This window comes from Vulpes lagopus, chromosome 3 (assembly GCF_018345385.1).
Source record: "Vulpes lagopus strain Blue_001 chromosome 3, ASM1834538v1, whole genome shotgun sequence".
NCBI lineage: Eukaryota > Metazoa > Chordata > Mammalia > Carnivora > Canidae > Vulpes > Vulpes lagopus.
The window spans coordinates 106,839,636-106,855,860 of NC_054826.1; the positions used below are offsets into that span (position 1 = coordinate 106,839,636).

Sequence of the window (16,225 nt, forward strand, 5' to 3'; positions counted from 1 at the left end):
AGCCTGAGCTTGAGGCCGAGGGCTGACTAGTGAGCTTGCAGCACGTGGGGGGGCCAGGGCTGGTGGGGGCTCTGAGTAGACAGGCAAGTGAGTCAGCCTCACCAGCCCTGGTTCCTACTAATGGTCCTACATCTTCCCTTAAGAGCGATCATGAGCATGTGCCAGATGCAGAACTTTGCTTGTAGCCTTAGCACTGCTCATGGCCAAGAGCCTCTGGGGAGTAAGACTGTCCTTGGTGGGTATGTTCCTTCCCCCAGCATCCAGCTCCCATGGCTGTTCCTTGACCTTGTCCTTACTGGTAACCATACCATCTCTGAAGACTCACCTTCCCAAACCATTTCTCCAACTCAGGGCTTCAGTGACCTTGACCCCAACCACTTTCTCAACCTTCACACCCACCCTTTCATTTCAATCTTGCCCAGCTTAGATTTTTGTCCTATGGGTAATTCACTCACCAGAAACCTCCCTTCTTAACTCCACTTCTCCCCTTCCCCTGTGATACTTAGTCCTGTTCCCTCCCACCCCACCCCACCCCACCCCACCCCCGTCTTTTTCTTTAGAGATTTATTTGATGGGGAGAGCATAAGTAGGGGGGAGTGACAGGCAGAGGGAGAAGCAGACTCCTCACTGAGCAGGGAGCCCCAACTGGATGGGCATAGGGCTCGATCCCCAGGACCATGAGATCATGACCTGAGCCCAGGGCAGATGCTCAACCAACTGAGCTACCCAGGCTCCTCTACCCCGCCCCCCCTTTTTTTTAGCTGGGTACAGTATACTCAGTATACTTTATTGATGGTACATGACAAGGTAGGGCTCTGCAAGCCCCTCCCCTTCGTCGGGGTCTGGGATGTAAACTGGAGGTCTGGAGATTCTGTGTGTTCTGTGTGTTGGGGGATTAAGTTGGGGCAGGGACTCCCCAGCAGCTGAGGGCCTTCTCTCTACCCCAGCCCTTCTTAAACCAACTACCATCCTCTCCACCAGCCTCTGGCCAGTGGCATGTTGCAGGGGGGGAGGTATATCCCACATGCTGAACAATCTCATTTTAAACTCATGGCAACAAATCTGGAGGGAAACCTAGGGCCTCTGACTGTTTCTTCTGTGTGAGCTCCTTCAGAACAACCACTCGTGCCTCCCCCCACCCTCCCACATCCCCACCCACTTACTCTCCCCTCTGAGAGAAAATAGCACATAAGGGCAGGAAGGCACCCCCCTGCTTCCCAGCACCAAATCCAGCAAACTACCAGCACCTGGACTCCTGCCTCCTGCTCCCACTGGGAATGTGTCCCCCTGGGTCCCGCTCCTCCCCTTGGGTTCTAGATCCCAGCCATCTCAAGCCCTTGAGTCAACTCTTCCATGGATCAGCTTTCTGGCCTGCACTGTCAGTTTCTCCCTCTCTGGGCTCCCCGCCACTCTGCCCCCCAGAACCAACAAATGAGCTCTCCCTCAGCTATGCCTTCCCTCCAGCTGCCACCCTTACTCTTTTTCCTTCGCAGCCTACATTTCTTAGTTTCCATTCTTCACCTCTTATCTTCTCAAGCTACTCCAACTAACTGTGGCCTCCACCCCTTTCTTCACAGAAACCACTCTTATCGGCATCACCAGTGACATCCCTGTCGCTAGACCCCTCAGCGAGATGGTTCTTACACAGCCTCCCCTGTCACTAGGCACAGTGGCCACCTCTCTTCCACACTGGGGCCCCCCTGACCTGGCCTACTCCACTTCCTCTCCACACCAGGGACCACACCTCAGTTTCCCTGGCTGGCTCTACTTCCCCTGCTCCATCTAAATCATGGGTCACCCTGAGCCACCTTCTTACTCAGTGACCATCTTGGCCAGTTCCATAGCTTTAGAGCATCTCTACAGCATGGACTTCAAATGCAGTTCTCCATCCCTGACCTCACCCCTGAGCTCTGGACTCCTTTCCAGCTGATGACCTGATGTCTCCACAGGGATCTCTAATGGCCATCAGGCTGAGCCATATGACTCTTTCTAGCCAGTGAAATGCAAAGGGAAGGCACATCACTGCCTTCTCTTTTTTCCTTTTCCATGGTGACAGGCAGTGTTCCAAACTGAGGCTTTTCTGTCAGCACGGATCCCAGAGAGAGAAATGGCATGAAGCAGAGAGCCACACCTGACTCTAGCAGGAGCAAGAAGTGTTTGCTGTATTATGGAACTGGAACCTGGGGAGGGGGATGTTACCATAGTAGAATCTAGCCCGTCCTAACCACTACGTGTACTCCCACGGGCTTATGAAATCTAGTAAGGTAATAGAGGAAGCTGTTCTTTAAATCATATGCATGGAAGCACCTGGGTGGCTCAGTTGGTTAAGCATCAGCCCTTGCCTCAGGTCATGATTTCAGGGTCCATGTTGGGCTCCCTGCTCATGCTCTCTCTTGAGAGATCAAAGTCTTTAAAATAAATAAATAAATCGTATGCATAAAGACAGGCCCAGTACTAATTGTAGGGTGAGGAAGACCAGATACACCTTAGTGATAGAAAAGCAAGTTTTGCTGGCAATAGAGTGGGGCTCCAGCTCACACCAGAGCCAAATTCTGAGCCAGTCCCCTGAGCAGATGCTTAACCCACTGAGCCACCCAGGATTTTTGGAGAACCTGGCTACTCTACTAAATTTACCCTTGAAGTTCCTTGAATTGCCCGTAAAATACAGAATAGTGTGATCTCTGATGAAGTTCAACACAGCCGTTTTTCTCTGGCACTAGAGCTACTGGCTCTTCTTTGGCTGCATGCCAGATAAGGTCTTTGATTTAAGAACTCATGGGGATCCCTGGGTGGCTCAGAGGTTTGGCGCCTGCCTTTGGCCTACGGGCAATCCTGGAGTTCCAGGATCCCAGAAGCCTGCGTCGGGCTCCCGGCATGGAGCCTGCTTCTCCCTCTGCCTGTGTCTCTACCTCTCTCTTTCTCTCTCTATATCTATCATAAATAAAAATAAAAATAAATCTTTAAAAAAAAAGAACTCCTTGCATAAGAAAAATGAAATCACACTCAGCAGGTTAACAGTGCTGTTTATTCAACCTGTTTTCTCTTCCTCCTGGTCCCACAGCTAACCTCTCTTTCCCAACCTCCCTTGTGAGTACACGTGGCCACGTTGATTGAGTTGTAACCAATGGAAGGTGAATGGAAGTAGTATGTGTCAACTCCCTGCCTTCCCATAAAAACTTTGGGGGGCACCTGGGAGGCTCAGTGGTTGAGCGGCTGTCTTTGGCTCTAGCATGATCCTGGGATCCTGGGATTGAGGTTCCCCGATCCCCCTGCATTGGGCTCCCCGCAGGGGGCCTGCTTCTCTCTCTGTCTCTTTGAATAAATAAAATCTTCCTCTGCCTGCTTCTCTCTCTGTCTCTCATGAATAAATAAAATCTTAGAAGTTTCTTTTTCTTTCTTTCTTTTTCTTTCTTCTTCATTCCTTCCTTCTTTTCTTTCTTTCTTTCTTTCTTCTTTCTTTTTCTTTCTTTCTTTCATCATGTTTAAGCCACTGTACCTCTATGAGGTTTGTTAGAGCAGTTAGGCTTACCTGAGGGAATAGCAGATGCACAGTGAGTGGGCTATGCCCTCCCGGAGGTAGAGCCTGTTGAATGGAATGGAATGAGCAAATGGAATGTGGTGGTTATTCACTTAGTCTGAAAGCATATAGATGAAATTTAGAAAGTTCTTGCTGCACGTATGCCGTAGTCCATTTGGGCTGCCATAGCAAGACACCATAGATTGGGTGGCTTATAAACAATAGTCATATAGTTCTTATGGTTCCGAAGGCTGGATTTCCAAGATTGAGGCACTGGCATGGTCAAGTTCTGCTGATAACCCTCTTCCCGGTAGAACCAGCATCTTTGGCTTTTTCCTCACTTGGTGAAAGAGGCAAGAGAGCTCTCTGGGGCCTCTTTCATGAAAGCACTAATCCATTCATGAAAGCTCATGACCTAAAGGCCCCATCTCCAAACACTATCACATCGGACATTAGGTTTCAACACATGAATGCTGCCAGCACACAAACACGCAGACCACAGTAACATGGCTCCGCTATGTTCCTTAGATCCAGTTGGGCCTAGACTTTCCCCACTGTCCTCCTCCAGGTCACTCTGCTCGCTCCTGGGCTCAGTCCAGCTTTGGACATGGGACCAAAGGCAGAGGCTAACCTCCAGGCCCTACCAAGGGAGGAGACTGGTCTCTGGTGGTGGCGCCTCAGGTGTGTATTTTTTTTTTTTTTTTAAGATTTTATTTATTTGAGTGAGAGCACAGAGGGAGAATGAGAAGCAGACTCCCCACTGAGTAGAGAGCCCAATGTGGGGCTCGATCCCAGGACTCTGAGATCATGATCCAAGCAGAATGCAGATGTTTAATAGACTGAGCCACCCAGGTGCCCTCCAGCATGTATTCTATTTGAGTGGAAGACACACTCTCCTGCCCACCTTTCTCTCTTTTTTAGATCATGGGTTTGCTGAGCTTATGTAAGTTAGAGACTCCTGGTGAGCCAAGGAGGCAGGGCTGTGGGGTTTGAGCGAGGGCTCAGAGGATGCATCTGGCTGGAAGAGAGAGATCACCAAGAAATAATGGAATTCTGTGCCACCATTAAGCAGACAGCTGGCATGGACTGCCACATATAGTAAATGTTAAGGGTACAGGCTCTGGGGGCCTTGATATTTCCTCTCTGGAAAATGGGCACAATAAAAGGCTTGCTGTATTGTTCAATACACAGGACAGCGTGGGTGTGAGGTGAAATGAGGGATGCAGGCACGCAAAAAGCACTTGGAACTCCGGTAGCTTGTGAGAACAGAACAGAACCTGTATAGAGGGCAGCCCTGGTGGCTCAGCGGTTTAGTGCCATCTGCAGCCCAGGGTGTGATCCTGGAGACCCTGGATGGAGTCCCACGTTGGGCTCCTTGCATGAGGCCTGCTTCTCCCTCTGCCTGTGTCTCTGCCTCTCTCTCTCCTCTCTGTGTATTCTCAAGAATAAATAAATAAAATCTTAAAAAAAAAAAAAAAAAGAACCTGTATAGAATGAATGTGAAAATATGGAAATATGTACATGTAGATGTGAAGTATTTAGGCAGATATAAAAGCAATGAGTAGCAGTGCCCACAGCTGGAAACAAGTTAGAGCTTAAGGTGGCAGACTTTGTCACCCTTTTGTAATGCATACGATTTCATATTCTTACCATCTGGATGTTTTTCCTCTTATTTCAAAAGATCCATTCAGTGGCCCCACGTGGCCTTCAGGCTAAAGTCCAAACTGGACTCCTCAGGCTTCCCTGGCTGCCTTCAGGCCCACCTCTCGCCAGCTCTCCAGCTCCCAGCCCCCAGCCCTCAGTGTTCTAGGCACATTGATCCGTTTCCATTTTGGGTCGATTTCCATTTTTGCAACTGCTCAGTATGCTCTCTGGCCTCCCTATTCTCCCAGCTGAGAATCAATCCTCTTCTGTACATTAACCCTTTCCGCCCAATCCCCAGCAGCTTTCTGGATACCTACCCGCTTCAGCAACACCTAAGTGCTCCAGGACTTTCTTCTCCCATCTCCCCACCAAGTGCATTATCATCTCCCCCGTGGCTCCCCCGTGGGGGAAGTGCATTATCATCTCCCCCGTGGCTGGCCTGTGACCCCCAAGAGGGCTGACCAAGTCCTCCAGGGGCCTAGCTCAGGAGTCAAGGCTCAAAACCCAGCTGCTAAATCTCAGCTCTCTGGGACACAAGGGCCTCCTGGCTAAGCTATTATAAGGACGAAATGAGTAACATCTGCAAAGAACTCCCAGCACAGGAGCTGGCATATGGTAAGCTGAATATAGTCTTAAAAAGCAAGCTGGTGCCAGACAGCAGAGAAAGCTCAGATGGCAGGGGTAGCTGTTAGGGACAGATGCTCAGAACAATGTCTACGACACAATGGGTGCTCCAAGACTGCTTAAGACAGAACAGTGATTCTCCATATTATGGGGAGGAATCAATCACCTGGAATTTATTAAAATTGCAGACTTGTGGGCCCATCCCTAGAGATGCCAACTCCAAAGGTCTGGCACAGAGGGTCTAAGCAGATAAATCTTTAAGAAATAATCCACAGGGGAGCTAAGGACCACACTCTGAGAAACCAATTGATCTGTTCATGAATTTTATTAATATGATATGCCAGGTGAAGGTTAATCTTCATGGTGGGGAGAGAGAAGGAACAAGAAGTCTGTCCCCTCAGAGCGTTTACATTCTGGTGGGGGTAGAAAATGTGAGGTATCCAAATAAATCGAGACAGCCAGTGACAATGTCATAAAGAAAATAAAGCAGGTGGGCAAGGACAGGGCATGAGCTTGGGTGGCAGGGAGGGCCTCTCTCTGAGGTCACGGTGGAATTAGGAGAGACTGGGACCTCACAGGAGGGGCGGGAAGCCACGTAGGGCAGAGCCGGGTCAGTAAACAACTAGAAGAAAAGCATCCAGATGGAGCTTCCTCTTCTCCCCAGCTCCCCTGAACCAGGCCCTGGTCCAACAGTATCTCAAAGGAAACCAAGTCCTGGAGCATAAAGCCCCTCCCCCAGCACACCCCCTATTCTAGAGGTTTTCACAGCCAGGACAGACTGGACACAGGAGTCTGGGATGGGAAAGGATTACACGGCCTTTCTCTCCTGGCCGTGGTACTACAGGCTTCCTGTGGCCAGTGGCACAGGTCGGACTCCCTGCCTTTTGAGAAACCCGGCCTCTACTCCTCACTCAAGTGTCCCTAAAGTCTCAGGCCGAGCCAGATCCCTGGGCTGAGCCAGCAAGTGCGACCCCAGCGAGTCCTCAGGCCTCCTGATGCTCCAGGAGCACTGCCTGTAGGGGTGGGGCCTCCTGAGCATCCTTCCCAATTCGAAGTCCAGGTCCTTGGGAATCCCGGCGGTGGGGACGGGACTGGTCCTCAGGATTTCAGAGAACGTGGCATCACCAAAGAGGCTGACCCCCTTCCCAGCAGGCCGGACAACACATTAGGGAGACGTGAGCCTGGGACCTCGCGGGAGGGGGAGGGAAGCCGCGCAGCCCAGCGAGACTCCCAGGGCAGGTGGGCGGCCAGGGGCTGGAGGTTCCGGGGTCACTTCTTCCTGGCGCGGTCAGCCATATCCAGGGCTGCCATGTTGCGGGCGGCTGTGACCAGGTGGACGACACTGATGAGGGACTTGAGCGCCGCGATGGGGGCGGTGATCCAGAGGCCCACTCGGAAAAGACCCACAGAGCCAACTGCGGAAGGGAGCATGGGTGATACAGAGAAAACGGCGCAGGTGAGGCGAGGGCCAGCGGCCTGCAGCCTTCAGGCCTCCATCACCCCAGGCCAGGCCAGCCCCTCCTCCCCCTCCTGCCCAGCCCCTTGCCTCCTACCTAAAGGTCCTTCGGAGAAATTGAACAGGTAGAGGAGGCAGTAGAAGAGCTCATTTCCAGCACACAGGGTAAACAGAGCGGGCTGTACAAACAGCAAAAGGGCTGCTTAACCAAGGGGCGCACAGGGCGGGGCATTGCTGCCCCTTGTCCAGCTAAGGGATGGGGTCCAGAACCTTCTGCGGATGGGCAGTACCTGGGCAGTAATGGGAAATAGGGGTACAGCGGGGGGAGCGAGAGTGAGAGTGAAATCTCAGCGTATTGCTTCTCTCTTTAAAAATCCTTTCAGGGGAAAAAAAAAAAAAAAAAAAAAATCCTTTCAGGGGGGCAGCCCCGGTGGCGCAGCTGTTTAGCGCCGGCTGCAGCCCAGGGCATGATCCTGGAGACCCTGGATCGAGTCCCACGTCAGGCTCTCTGCATGGAGCCTGCTTCTCCCTCTGCCTGTGTCTCTGCCCCTCTCTCTCTCTCTCTCTCTCTCTCTGCATCTCTATGAATAAATAAAGAAAATCTTTAAAAAAAAAAATCCTTTCAGGGACGCCTGGGTGGCTCAGTGGTTGAGTGTCTGCCTTTGGCTCAGGGCATGATCCTGGGGTCCAGAATCGAGTCCCACATGGGGCTCCTGGTGGGGAACCTGCTTCTCGTTCTGCCTGTGTCTTTGCCTCTCTCCCTCTCTTATGAATAAATAAATAAAATCTTTATTTATTTATTTTTAAGATTTTTATTTATTTATTCATGAGACACACACACACACACACAGAGAGAGAGAGAGAGAGAGAGAGAGAGAGAGAGGCAGAGACACAGGCAGAGGGAGAAGCAGGCTCCATGCAGTCCCGATGTGGGACTTGATCCCGGGACTCCAGGATCACGCTCTGTGCTGAAGGCAGGTGCCAAACCGCTGAGCCACCCAGGGATCCCTAAAAAAAATCTCAAAAAAAAAAAAAAATTCCTTCAGACACAATCTGTGCTCCTAGAATAAAGTCCACATAGCCTGAAGCTTTTCCTTTAAACCCTCAGGTTTATTGAGAACTGGCTCCACAGGCCAATCTGGCTTCTCTGCCCCTCCCTCCCTCCCTTCTGCTTTGGGCGGTGATTGACACAGACCCTCCCCACCTATCCTACCCTCCTTGAAGTCAGCTTACAGGCCTCTCCCCCAAGTCTCCCCTGGGTCGGTTTGTCCCTCCTTGTGCTTCTCCTAACCTAGGACCAGGGCTCAGCCAGGGCGTTGGCATATTCGAGGAACTACGGGAGGGGCAGGAGATGCTCACTCTGGAGGTGTAGTATATGCGAAGCACTGGATTTCCAGACAGGTCAATCATCTTGTGACTTTCACTGCCTCGGACCACAGAGCTTAGGGAGAAAGCAGGGAGAATCCATGAGTACTTCTCACCGCTACTGTCCATCTAATCCCCCTATCAACCCCCATGAAGTAGGTACTGGGATTGCCCCTACTGAACAGAGGTGGCGGTGGGGCCCAGCTGAGAACCCACGTCTTGCCCAAAGCCACACAACTACCTAGCTGGTAATTACCTAGCAGAGTCGGGATTGAAATACCACATTCCAAAGCCCCCAGCTGTTATCTATTTGTAATTCTCTACCAGAGGAGTTTCAGGGAATGCTTAATCTACCTGTAAAAAGGATCAGACCCCATAGACAGAGGCTTCGCTTCAACAAAGCAGAGCTAAGAGGGAGACCCCCCCCAGGAAGCCTGAGGCCTTTCTAGACACCACCCCATATAGCCTCACCCCTCCCCACTGTGGTGTCTTCTTTAGCCGGCCAGCACCCCCAGAATTGCAGACCTGTGGAGGTGCAGCCAGTGGCTGGCCACATCCAAGCTCATGCTGAGCTGGAAGAGAAGGGTGGCCCGTGGGTACAGCAGGGCCAGGTTGACCAGCAGACACATGGTGGAGCAGCGGTCCGTCAGCATGTCCAACATAGCCCCAAACCGGGTCCCTGAAAAACCAGGACTGTTAGGTGGGAAGGGGCCAAGGGTCTATGAAAGGAACCATATTGGGTGTGTCACTCTGATGCAGAATCTAAAAGAAAATAAAAAATGCCCAGCAGGCATTGCCCGGGGAGGAAAACAGGCTGCTGCCATCTGTGGGGTGTGAGATCAATGGGCAAGGGTCACTAAGGCAGGAAATGGGGAGGCATGCGGGCGGGAGCAGTGCAGGAGACAGCTAGCTCCGTAGCTCACCAATCCGGAAACCAAGAGTCCAGGGCTCAAGACAAGCCCACTTAGTCTTAGGGAAGGTCTTGCAGGTGGGTTTGGAGAACAGATCAAAAAATTAATCTGCCCTCCAGAAACCATTCTTCTTCCCTCTCCATTCTCCCTCTAAACACGGCTTCTGGAACCCCTATTACTTGTGCCAGGCAAGCAGCAGACCCCCAGTAAACACCTGTTGAATGGATTTTTCTTGAGGGAGACCTCTGGCACTGCCATGTCCAGTTTTGTGATCCCACACCCTACCAGTAAGTTCTTCTCCACAGCCAGCTTAAATCCCTTCTAATACCTAAATAGGCCATTCTGTTCTGCTTTCGACAGAGACGGGAGAGACGGGGCTCTGCGGTTACCGAGCTCCCGCCAGCCCCAGGTCCCGAGGAGGCAGGAAAGGGGGGTAAGAGGGTGGTTGGGCCTCAAGGCAGGAGGTGTCTGTCACCTTGATTAAGGGCTCGAGCAGCGTGGCCATCGAAAGCGTCCAGAAGTCCGCTGAGCAAGTAGAAGGAGGAGGCCGTGAGGGGGCAGCAGGGCATGAAGTAGAAAGAAACGATGGCGAAGACAATCCGGGCATAACCTTGGGATGGACGCGGGGCAGACAGGGCGGGATCAGCGACCCTGCCCGAGGCCCCTCGCCCTCCCGTTCGGCGCGGAGCCGCGGGCAGCACTCACCGATGAGGTTAGGCACAAACAGGAAGATATTCTCGCCTGGCATCGCGGCGGCCCCCTCGCCGCCCCGGGCCCGATCTGGAGGTGGCAACCGAGCCCCAGCCTCGCCGCGCGGCCTCACCTCCCGCCCCCGGAGCCGCCGCGCCCACAGCGCGCAGGCCCCCGCCGTCCCCGTCCGACCCCAGGTGTTAGGGCTCGCAGCCAGCCAGGGCACGAGCCGGCCCAGAGGTGCGTCGGAAGCAGGAGCGCGCACACCCCGCCCTCCTCCCGGGCAGGCCTTCCCGCCTCCAGCGGCCGCCCCTGCCGCCCCAGCGGAGCCGGGCGTGCAAAACTGGAGGGGGCGGTGGGGGCGGAGAGGCAGCCTAAAAATGGCTGCGGCCCCTTTAAGACCTGCCCGCTTCCTTTTCCTCCCTCCGCCCCTTTCCATCGGTTTGTACCAAAGCGCTGGGGGAGGGGGGAGCCAGAGAGGCCTCGGCGCCGAGCAAAGGAGGGAACCGAGAAGGAGGTGTCAAAAGAGAAGAAGACTGCGGCCAATGCTTCTCTTTTCCCCTCTTCAGAGGGTACAGCTTCCTGGATACAGAGACAAGGAGAAAACATTCCGCCCTCCTGGGTCGGTGCCTCCCCGAGAGGCAAGGTTACTTGGTACAGGCCACAGTGTTTTCGGCCCCGCCCCCTCTCGGGTCTCCTTTGCTCCCGCCGGCTCGGGCAGCGAGAGGCCGGCTAGAGAGGCTGGAGGGCGGCCGAGGGGGGAGTTGCTCCTCGCGCGTCCCTAGTGGTAGGAGGATTAGGTCCCAGGCATCACCCTAGGGGATTGTCCCCTTTCTCAGACTTCTGGCGCTGGGGTCACCATACCCAACGAGGTGGAGCTGAGGCCAGAGGAGCGAAAGCGACGAGCTGGGGAAATGACCACCGCCCCTCACCCCGGCCCACTCCTTTGGTTCTAGAATCCCTAATATCCTGGCAACGGGGCTGCAGAACGTCCGCAGACACCAAGGTTTTTATAGCAACGGGTAGCAGCACCACCCCGGGCCCCTCTTTCCAGCTTTCCTCTCCAGCTCCTACTCCCCTGTCCCCTAAATAGGGGCTCCTTAGCCTTCCCTGTTTCCCTCCTGTCTAAGATTTAAACTCATCTGCCAGGTCAGGGATGGAGGGTGGGGGGAGAGCTGTCTGGTCTTGGGAGGTGCCTCGGGTGGGAGAAGTGGGGGGAAGACGACTGCTGTGGGTGTTCCCACCCCACTCCCTTCCCCAGTAAGATTTAAAGCAACATTTTTTTTTTTTTTAAACAGTAGGATGGTTCATCTAAAGGCCTTATTTAAAATCTGGCCCTGAGGAACGGTGGTGGGATGGGTTTGGGGAAAGTGTTCTGGTTTCTCAGCCTAAACACAGGGGCTACCTGTTTCCAGGGGGATGGAATCCACACCTACCAGGAATGAGGAGAAAAAGGGCAGCAGGATGTCCCAAGCTGCAACTCCCTTGGATGGAGGTCCGGTGAACATGGGGGTGAGTTGAAGTGGGGAGCCCCTAGGCCCGGGGCACTGACACCTCCAGCCTTGAGACTCTAACCTCACCCCTGAGTGCATAATCTCCAGCACTTGGCTCCGAGGTCCTCAGAGACAGCCCCCCACCTCCAGTGCGGTCTCTGTCAAATCTCAAGACGATGCCAGACTCCTTAGGCCCGGAGCTCCCAGCCTGGGAGCCCCCAGACCCAGGACTCCCATGAACTGAGCCCCTCTGACTTCCCCTTTTGCAGAAGGTTTCATTATCCCGATCTGAAGAATTCCTGACCCGGATCAGCACAGAACTCACCGATGAGGCCTTGTTTATCGCTGGCTGCCACATGAACTCTGTGCCCATCAAGGAAAAACAGACACAAGACCAAGGGACTCAGATATCCAAACATGGTGACCCCCCCACTTCAGGACCATTGTGTCCAGAGACCCTACTGTACCCTTATTTCCAGTCCTTAACAGCTCTCAACCACAGCTGATCTTTCTAGCAATCTGTGCCCATCTGTCCCATCTCACAGCTAGTCCTTTTTTTTTTTTAAGATTTTATTTATTTATTTATTTATTCGTGAGAGACACAGAGAGAGACAGAGGGGCAGAGACATGGGCAGAGGGAGAAGCAGGCTCCATGCAGGGAGCCCAATGCGGGACTTGTTCCCAGGACTCCAGGATCACGCCCCGGGCTGAAGGCAGGGGCTCAACCGCTGAGCCACCCAGTTGTCCCTCACAGCTAGTCCTTGAACAGCGCGGTGCTCCCTGCCCTCCCAACTCACCCAGTACCCACCCCTCACTGCTGGCCAGGAACACCTCAGCACCTCCCTCCCTAGCCACATCTCTTTTTGGCTCTGGGGGTAATAATATCTCTGACTGGGGCCTCTACTTCCAGTGTTCTTCAAGACCCGAGGCACCGATACCCGGTGAGTGAAGCTTTAAGGGAGATGCCCTTTGTCCTGGGAGAAGGATGAGGAGCCTGGAGGGGAGAGAGTGAGGGTTTGACAACATCCTAGCAGGGTAGGGGGATTTTTTTTTTTTTTTGGTAGGGGGATTTTTAAACCACGTAGTCCGATTCTATTCTGACAGAAACTGTACCTGCACCAAGACACACCTCCTGCCATCCTCTCGTGACAAGGTTTGTACCAAGTCCATGAATGGCAAGGCCATTCAGTCTTAACCAAACATTTACAGTTCACAGAATATGCTAGTCCCTGTTTTAGGAGCTTGGGATCCAGAAATGAAAGGTACAGCTTCCCTTGAATGGTTCAGTTTAGTGTGGTGCCAGTCAATAGATGGTCAATTACAGTGTATTATGGCTCAGTGCCTGTAATAGAAGTGGATACAGTGAGAAGAGTGCTGATCTCAGCCTCGGTTGGAAGAGAAAGGAAAGGAATCATGGAGCTTCTTGGCAGACGTGACACCTAAAGAAATAATCTTCCAGTAAAAAGTGGGTTGGTCAGAGTATTCCAAGTGATAGGGCTTTGTATGAGCAAAGACATGAGGTGAGTTTCAGTAGAGTGAATGCGAGTGTGCCTGTGTATGTTTTAAGGTGGGAGAGAAGGTGGGATCAGAGGTAGCTTAGTTGCTGGAGTACACAGGCATGATAGCCAGGGTCTACTCAGAGACCTTATGCATGCTTTATTAAGATCAGGAGTCACTGAAGAGATCCGAGAAAGACAAAATTAGATCAGTCACTCTGGTGGTCGGGGGTAAAGCAAGCTGGAAAGGGGGAGATCAGAGGTGGAGGCCAGTTAGCAATCATGCCCAGAGACTAAGCCCGTGATGATCAGGTCCTGGATTGTCATAGTCATAGTAGAGATGAGAAGAGGGGCAGATTCGAGAAACAAAGACCAGGAAAACGGAGTTTGGTAACTGAGTAGAAATGGTGTGGGGGGAGAGAAAAATCAGATGACCCCTCACCCCCATCCCCCTCATTTCTGACTGCCTTAACTTAAGTCTGATGATGTCATGCTTCTAACTCCACGATAGTTCCCGGTTTCAGAGTAAAAGCCAAAGTCCTTCCGTGGCTTCCAAGGCATCTCTCCTCCCCCAGCCCACTGTCTCTCTCTGCTCTCAATATCTACAGCTGCTCCCCTTGCCTCCCCTCTTCAGTCATACCAGCCTCCTCAGCCTTCCAGGAGCATGGCAGCCCTGCTCCCCACCTTTGGATGGAGACGCCAGTGGGAAGACCAGGTGGAAATACCATGTAGTAGTTGGAAACATGGCCTCACGACTCACCGGAGATGTCTGGGCTGGTGATAGAAATTGAATTTTGGAGAGAGTTGGCAGTTGAAGGATGTGTGTTTGCCCCCCGGGGGGTGAGGATTAGGCAGAGTAAGAAAGAAGAGGGCTCTGAGGTTTGGAGTCCTGAAGAGTCTTTCCATGTAAGGAGTTGGTGGAGGAGGAGAGAGAGGGTCATGAAGAAGGCAGAGAAGGAACTGACAGCAGATGTTTATTGAGTGTCTACTATGTGCTGGGTCCACCTGATCTTAGGGATAGTCAGTTCTGGGGCTGCTACTTCAAGTGCTTATGACCAAGACCAATGGCACAATGCCGCTGAGAACAAGGTACCGTTCTTCACCTCAGAGAGCTGGCCTTCTAGTGCCTTTGGGACATTTGAACTCTCCCGATTAGCCTTTGGTATTAGAAGCAGCTTGAAGGAGCAGAAAAGCCCTGGGCCTTCACAGTTAATCTGCTATCAACCTGATAGCCTTGTGCAAGTTGCTTCCTTTCTCCCTACATGTCAAATAGGAGCCTTGGACAAGATGATCTGTAGCAGTCCTACCTGCCCATAGTGTGGTTTCCTGCACCTTCCCAAATGGCACTTATTGAGAATTTCATCCTGAGCCAATACCCTCTCCTCCCCTGGGCAGCACCCCATGGTCCCAAGAGACTTTTCCTCTCAAAAACATGGAAGCCTACAGATCTTTGAATTGCCCCTTGAATTACAGGTCATTGTAGATGGTCAAATGTTGAACAGTGGAATGGGTGAGTGGCTGGAGAGGGTAGGCAAAGGGATGAATGGATAAATTCACTGAACAATCATTAGGCACTTCATATGTGCCAGCACTGCTATAGGGGCTGGAGTATAGAAGTGAGCAAAGTAGAGACCCTTTGCTTTTTAAAAAAACTTAAAAAAATATTTCATTTATTTATTCATGAGAGACACAGAGAGAGAGAGGCAGAGACACAGGCAGAGGGAGAAGCAGGCTCCATGCAGGGACCCCAACGTGGGACTCCCGGTCTCCAGGATCACGCCCCGGGCTAAACTGCTGAGCCACCCGGGCTGCCTGGAGTCCCTTGCTTTTGAGAAATTTAAATGGAGGCTGAGTGATTAGGTAGAAGAGGGATGAGTGGGTGGATGAAATTAGATGGACAGGCAGACAGATAGATGAGTATGTGTGGATGGGTAGAATGATGTAGATGTGTGGGTGGATAAACACATGGATGGATAGATGGATGGTTGCATGGATGGATGGTGGAGAAAAATGAGGAGTGACGGGTGGATAAAGAGATGAGTGGGGGATAGGGGTTGGATGGAGAGGCGAAGGACAGAAGGAATAGGCAAGAGCCTTGGGTCCAAAGAATCAGAAGGCTTTTTTTCTTTTCTAGGGAGCTCTGCTTAGCACTTTGGCATCCGGAGGATGACTCTAACCCTCTTTGATGCTGCTCTTGGCCTTTCATATCCTCCTCATTGTGTCCTTCTAGAACATACATCAGAGCTCCTCGTTCACAAGTCATTAACACTTCAGTTTGCTGGAGATGCCTGGACATGAGCAGCATCACACCCAAAGCCTCCCAGGTGTTCTGGAACCATCTCACACCTCTCCACCCTCAGCTGGCAAGGACATCACCAGAAATCCAAGGCTTTAATAAAAAGGTCTTTCCCTCCTCCTAAACCAGGCCGTGCTCTGGAGTGGCTTCTCTGGGGTGGTGGTGTGAGAGGGTCGCCCTTTTTCCTTTCCTTCTTTCTTCTCCTCCTCCTCCTTTGCCACCTCCTCCATTTTTTTTCTTGCCAGATATGTGGGCATACGGGTAGAATGGCATATTCCATATTATTGGAATGGCTTTAATTTGGGCAGTTAACCTGTTTTCTGGCATCTGAGAGGGTCCACCTTTGCTTCTGGGAAGCCACCTCTGCCATCAATGTCAGTGCTGAGGCCTCTCCTCAGAGCTTTGGGGCATCACACCCCAGGGAACATACCACGCCCATTGCTAGCCAGAAGGCAGCACAGCCAGCTTTGTGGGTTTGCATTTAAATCAGAATCTGGCCACTGACTCCAGCCTCCTGAGGAAGTCCTTTCACATCTCTGTGCCTTAGTTTTCTTATCTGAATAATGGGAATAATTGTCCCCGTCTCAAGGGGTCCTTGTAGGGGTTCAAAACACAATGCATACAGAGTGCTCAGCACCATGCTGGGCACGGAATAAACGCCCAGGAATGCAGGCTACTATCAAGATCAGTTTGCATCATGTTCTCCTAAAATTCAGCCTCCTTTGAGTATTTC

At 52.2% G+C, this 16,225-nt stretch overlaps 2 protein-coding genes across 7 annotated transcripts; one reads left to right on the top strand and one right to left on the bottom strand.

Annotated features, from left to right (window-relative positions):
• Positions 1–6,091: 6,091 nt before the first annotated feature.
• CDIPT (CDP-diacylglycerol--inositol 3-phosphatidyltransferase) lies at positions 6,092–10,601 on the bottom strand. Its single transcript, XM_041750158.1, has 6 exons — positions 10,223–10,601; positions 9,993–10,127; positions 9,132–9,285; positions 8,601–8,682; positions 7,339–7,420; positions 6,092–7,200 (listed from the first exon to the last, which is right to left on the bottom strand). The coding sequence occupies exons 1-6, from the start codon at positions 10,263–10,265 to the stop codon at positions 7,055–7,057; spliced, it is 642 nt and encodes a 213-aa protein (XP_041606092.1). The 5' UTR covers positions 10,266–10,601; the 3' UTR covers positions 6,092–7,054.
• Positions 10,097–15,617, top strand: LOC121487990 (putative protein T-ENOL). Of its 6 annotated transcripts, none has more exons than XR_005986952.1 (5): positions 10,097–10,229; positions 11,623–11,719; positions 11,970–12,641; positions 12,805–12,853; positions 15,331–15,617. XR_005986952.1 is itself a non-coding variant. In XM_041750159.1 (5 exons), the coding sequence occupies exons 2-5, from the start codon at positions 11,627–11,629 to the stop codon at positions 15,614–15,616; spliced, it is 465 nt and encodes a 154-aa protein (XP_041606093.1). In that variant the 5' UTR covers positions 10,976–11,213; positions 11,623–11,626; the 3' UTR covers position 15,617. The 6 variants fall into 6 exon arrangements, 1 of the variants encoding a protein (XP_041606093.1); XR_005986951.1 differs by having other exon boundaries at positions 15,427–15,617; XM_041750159.1 differs by lacking the exons at positions 10,097–10,229; positions 12,805–12,853 and adding an exon at positions 10,976–11,213 and having other exon boundaries at positions 11,970–12,120; positions 12,611–12,641; positions 15,427–15,617.
• Positions 15,618–16,225: the final 608 nt, after the last annotated feature.

Bases quoted from the DNA above. Each gene is read 5' to 3' on its own strand.
- LOC121487990 (XM_041750159.1), top strand. From the start codon at position 11,627: ATGGAATCCACACCTACCAGGAATGAGGAGAAAAAGGGCAGCAGGATG. The intron at 12,121-12,610 runs GTGACCCCCCCA...CTCTACTTCCAG, and splicing joins GACTCAGATATCCAAACATG to TGTTCTTCAAGACCCGAGGC. The intron at 12,642-15,426 runs GTGAGTGAAGCT...GTGTCCTTCTAG, and splicing joins ACCCGAGGCACCGATACCCG to AACATACATCAGAGCTCCTC.
- CDIPT (XM_041750158.1), bottom strand. From the start codon at position 10,265: ATGCCAGGCGAGAATATCTTCCTGTTTGTGCCTAACCTCATCG. The intron at 9,286-9,992 runs GTGACAGACACC...CTGGTTTTTCAG, and splicing joins TGCTCGAGCCCTTAATCAAG to GGACCCGGTTTGGGGCTATG. The intron at 8,683-9,131 runs GTCTGCAATTCT...TTTCTCCCTAAG, and splicing joins CACTGGCTGCACCTCCACAG to CTCTGTGGTCCGAGGCAGTG.